The 5,215-nt window shown below is 31.8% G+C and overlaps 1 protein-coding gene across 2 annotated transcripts; it reads left to right on the top strand.

Moving 5' to 3' along the window:
* The first annotated feature begins 1,301 nt into the window (after positions 1-1,301).
* Positions 1,302-2,916, top strand: LOC145047906 (Homeodomain-like superfamily protein). Of its 2 annotated transcripts, none has more exons than XM_078996268.1 (2): positions 1,302-2,277; positions 2,605-2,916. In XM_078996268.1, the coding sequence occupies exons 1-2, from the start codon at positions 1,486-1,488 to the stop codon at positions 2,608-2,610; spliced, it is 798 nt and encodes a 265-aa protein (XP_078852394.1). In that variant the 5' UTR covers positions 1,302-1,485; the 3' UTR covers positions 2,611-2,916. The 2 variants fall into 2 exon arrangements, with proteins under 2 accessions (XP_078852394.1, XP_078852393.1); XM_078996267.1 differs by having other exon boundaries at positions 1,303-2,392.
* The last annotated feature ends 2,299 nt before the right edge of the window (positions 2,917-5,215 follow it).

A 5,215-nucleotide genomic window follows, 5' to 3' on the forward strand; every position in this document is an offset into this window, starting at 1 on the left:
ATTATACTTAAGACATAATTTACATAAACTAATGTTTAAAAACTAAGCAAAAATCCAAAAATATGTATTATTCCTTTATTTTAAACATAATGATTTGTTTGGTAAATCGATTACCCGATCTTCAATGAATATTTGGAAAATATTTTCTATGCATCAAAATTAGGAAAAGAACCTATGGATCGTAATTATAATTTTGTATAATGATTTTAATATATAATAAGTTTTTCTATGATAATTAAAAAAACCCTTTATAAGATTTAATAGAAAAAGAGACTATAAGTGGTCATTAATTTCATAACTCTTATAATTTAATATAGATATCCATGTAAAAAACTTAAAGAATGACTTTTTATTATAAATACATAGTATATTTGGATGAATTTTTAAAAGATTTCAAATAATTGTTGAAAAAACTATTGTAAATAGTTTCTAAAAATACTAACTTTTAAGCTATTTTTTTTAAATATAAATATTATTATAAAAAATTGAAAAAATAAACTAATTTATAAGTTAATTGATGTGTCAAACTTAACTCAAATTAAGAAGTTTAATTTATTTTTTTAATGTTTTTAGTTGTAATTTACAAAACAAAACCCTCCATTGTCTTTTTTGCCATTCCCTTCACAAAGTTTTGCATGGTTTTACTTTCATCTTTATTTTTCCTTATCACAATTTATTTTGTAGAACATATAGGCTTGATAATGCTATTATTTATTCGTCCCGAACTCCCGATGGTCAACAGTCATCTAAAATTATCAAATCCTAAATCATATAGTTAAGATTATAGATCTTAAAAATGTTGACCATTATATTAAAAAAATTAATAAATTGAATTTTTTGTGTTTTGGGAAAATAATCATTTTTCTAGAATTAGTCATTCCATGCTGATAAAAAAAATATAATGTGTTTATTCTGTTTTGCACAATTTTTTTCCAAAAATATCTCTGGCTAAATTTTTCGGAATGTCAAATCACTGTTTTCAATCAAATATTTTATCTTAAGTTTTTGTATATATCATATTTACTTTTATTTGTTATGGTAAAAACCAAGAATTCTCTCGAATTTCAGAACTTTTTTTTGTCAAAAGATTTTAAGCATAAAAAAAAATGCTATAATTACAAATCACAAATAATTAATTTCACTGAGTCAAATCGAGCACCCCTAATTATTTATTGAAAATAAAACATGTTTTATATTATCTTTTTAGATTAGATTAAAAGTGAAATTACTGAAGAAAGACGATGGAAAGGAAACAGCAGAGCCGCATCCGAAACAGTAACCACCGTAATAAAAGCTGAAATATAGAAAATTAAAACAAGATCCACCTCGAACACCCATCCCCTTTCTTCTCTCTCTCCAAAACTCGAATCTTTCTAGATTGAGAGGGTCTGATCCAACATCAGCGACAACTACTGATTTCCATGTAAATTCCCTGAATTGGGTTTTTGATTTGAGACAGAATTTGCCAAGTATACCCTAGTAGAAATGAGGGAAGATGAGTCCAATTGGTTTTCAAAGTGGGAAGAACAACTGCCGTCGCCGGAAGACCTTATGCCCTTGACTCAAACCCTAATCACTCCTGATCTAGCAATCGCCTTTGATATCCGAAGCCCACATAACCTCCACTCACCTTCACTTCAACACCACCAACAACCACCACCGATTTCAACCCCTTCTTCTCAACCCAATTCCGGGGAATTTGATTCCCCTGAACTCGGCGGAGGTGGAGCCGGCGATGAACCAGCTCGCACCCTCAAACGCCCACGTCTCGTCTGGACTCCGCAGCTTCACAAGAGATTTGTTGATGCTGTAGCTCACTTAGGGATCAAAAACGCCGTACCCAAAACCATAATGCAGCTCATGAGTGTTGACGGGTTGACTCGCGAAAACGTCGCTAGTCATCTCCAAAAATACAGACTTTACCTCAAACGTATGCAGGGTCTTTCTTCCGGTAGTGGAAACGGCTCCGGTGGAGATCCTGCCACCGATCATTTATTTGCTAGTTCTCCGGTGCCAGCTCATTTTCTGCATCAGGGTCGTCCGAATTCCGACCACTACTTACCCTACGTCCCTGTCGCCGCTCTACAACAGCAACACCACCACCAGCAGATGGCTGCTGCGGCAGTCGTCGCCGGACATCATCATCCTCAATTGCAGCCTCGGTATGGGCAAATTGGGCATTTTGGGTCGCCGCGAAATGGGCAATTTGAGCATCCATTTCTTAATAGACAATCTCATTCACATTCGCATTCGCATTCGCAGCAACCGATTCATAGGGTAGGGACTCCAATTCATAATTCTGTTCCATCATCTTATGTTGATGATCTTGAATCAGCAAATGGTAGAAAAATTCTGACTTTATTTCCAACCGGAGATGATTGATTGACTTTTGGTAATTCCCTTTTCTGATCATCACCTTTTCTTTCTCCATTTCTGAAATTGGATTTAACTTTCAAGATTTTGATTCAGAAAGTTTCTTTTAGGGTACTTTTAGTAATTGCTATTGTTCATAATTGCAACCTTTTAGTTATGATTATAATCACTTTTAAATCGAGTTTAATCGGCCCTTGTTGAATTGAGTCGGGTATATTTCTTTGATGATAGGGGTGATGATGAAGTCAAAGTCAAAGGCAAAATGCTTGATATATTGAGCTCGAACATGAGAACTAACAACAAAGAGGATCACTGCGAGCTTGTATTTGCAGACAGCAATGGTAAATTTGATACTGGATTGCTCGGTAAATTATGTTTTTCAATTCTGTAAGCTTTCTACTTTTTTTTTTGTTATCAATCTAGTTTTAGCTTTGTAGAGATGAGTTCTACTTTGTTGTAAATTGTGGGTTTATCATAAACTTCAAAACTTGTTATATTGGTGGATCTTTTCAGGAGATAATAAATATTATTCTAGTTTAACAAGTTCTAAATTCTTGAAGTTATTGTTCTTGTATATAATCAGTTTATAGCTTGATATTTCGCTTTGATGGGTATATATCTATGATTATTATATACCATAAGTGGTTCCAACTTGATCCTTGAAGAGATATTGTTTGTTTCACCTAAAAAGGTTGGACAAGGGACTTGTTTCTCATCTCTCTCCTTTGTGAAAAGACATGCATACCCTCCATATCTTAGGACTTTAGATTAGCGGACCGAACAGGTCTCAGGTTGGTCTCAAAACTGTCTGGTTTTAAGACCGGTCTTGAGAGGTTACTTTTCGGTCTGTTCTTGGGACCGGTCTCGGTCTTTTTTGGTCCGCTTTCACGGTCTTTGCTTGCGCCTTACCGCCGTTCAATTTCAGGGTTTTCTCAATTCGGATTCGATTGTATGGTTTCGATTTTGGATTTTTCCGATAACAACTATGTGATTAACATCAAATGACACGTTAAGATTTAACAAAAATGATACATTAAAATTTAATAAAAGAAAGAAATGAAAAAGTCTACTAATATGTGATTAACACAAAAATAATATGTATATAAAATTTTGTTTCCGGTTTATTTACTTAGACCGGTGTTGGGTCGATTTCAGACCGGTTTGATCTTTTCCGGGAACAGTTTAGTCTTTATGAAGCCAGACTTTTCGTCCTGTTTCTTTTTTATTGGTTTTTTCTTTGGTCTGCTCATTCTAAACCAGTTCAGTCTCGGTTTCTTTTTGAGACCTGTCTTTTTATTCACATCCACCGTACGACGGATCATTTAAAATAAATAAATAAATAAATAATTGTCTCTACCTAAAATAAATAAATAAATAAATAATTGTCTCTACCTTTTTTGTATAATCTTGTGCCATCGGGGAACGAGTAGTTTTTTTTTCCCGAAATATCTTCAAATATTGAATTATTAATAGTACAAGTATATATTTGGAAGTCTGATAAATTTTGGAAATCAACATTGATAAATTTCCATATCTTCTCATGAATTAAATAAATATCACGATTGGCTAATTTTATAATCCTATAAAATATTAAGTAAAACTGTATTAAAATACATTTTTATAATATAACAAATTATAAAAACTATTAAAGTTTTGACACTTTTGCATTTTAGTACCTTTTAATTTATTATTTTCATTTCAAGTCAAACATTTTGACATGATATTGATATAAAATGTCAAATGGTTAACTTGGAAATTTACCAATGAAATGTGATACAAAAAATAATAATAATAATAAAAATAAAAATAATAATAAAAAAAAGAGGCAATTTGTTGATTTGGAAGAATGTCTACGGAGTATATGGTTCAATCAGAAGAGTTAATATCATAACAGATGAATATATATCGGACGTTTTTTCGTAGTAGAGCTCAAATTATCATTTAGTAAAAATGGCGTTGCATTATTTTCAAATTTTCCAACCCTTTTAGCACGTTTACCTAACATTTTGACAATTTTTTTAATCTAAATTCAACTTTCATGTTTTCCACCTTATAAACATTTTTATTTTTCAATCTTAAAAGTAATTTGATCCATAATCATGGGCGGATTTAGGGGTGGTACCGGCAACCCTAACTTTTCCGGCCGCGGTGGAAAAAATTTCAAAATTTTTATTTTTTCTACTATCGTACACTGTGAAATCATGCGTCCGCCCTGTCCATAATGTCATGATATTCCTTTGAGACTCGATTTTTGTTTCCGTACCATTTTCTTTTTGTTTTAACTATTAATTATCATGTTATTCTTTATTGTTTATAGTGTTCTTAAGAGTTTCCAACATTAAAATATGAAGGAAACATTTGAATTGTTCTAAACAAAGAGAAAGGCCATCATATCTCTTTCTTATTGGTAAAATACATATCAAAATCTAGTTGAAAGATGCACGGAGATTATAGTAGTAGAAGAACAATGGTCTAAGTTGGTTTGATATCTAGATAGTTCTAAAACCCAAAAATAAATACTTCTTAATGCTAATCTATTTTTAAAATCCATCTAAGTTTTTCATGTTTTCCCCACTAGAAACATTGTTAACCTAAACTTAGACTGGTATTCTTCACATGCTATAATTTTCAAGCATTCTTCGTATTTTGTTGATTCAGTTCAAACCCCCAAAACAACATACAAATCTCTTTCTGTGTGTGTGTGTGTGAAGGGTACGATGATGAGGATGTCTAATTTTGACCAATATAAATGGAGATTAATTACTGTATATTGATTCACTTAAAATGCCAAGTCATTATTACTGGCTGAAAAAATAACTATTTTTAATAATTTTGAATAAAT

The sequence above is a fragment of the Lactuca saligna genome, chromosome 5 (assembly GCF_052625555.1).
Source record: "Lactuca saligna cultivar CGN05327 chromosome 5, ASM5262555v1, whole genome shotgun sequence".
NCBI classification, from domain to species: Eukaryota; Viridiplantae; Streptophyta; class Magnoliopsida; order Asterales; family Asteraceae; genus Lactuca; species Lactuca saligna.

What these genes read in the sequence shown, in the direction of transcription:
- LOC145047906 (XM_078996267.1), top strand. Translation starts at nt 1,486, where the DNA reads ATGAGGGAAGATGAGTCCAATTGGTTTTCAAAGTGGGAAGAACAACTG.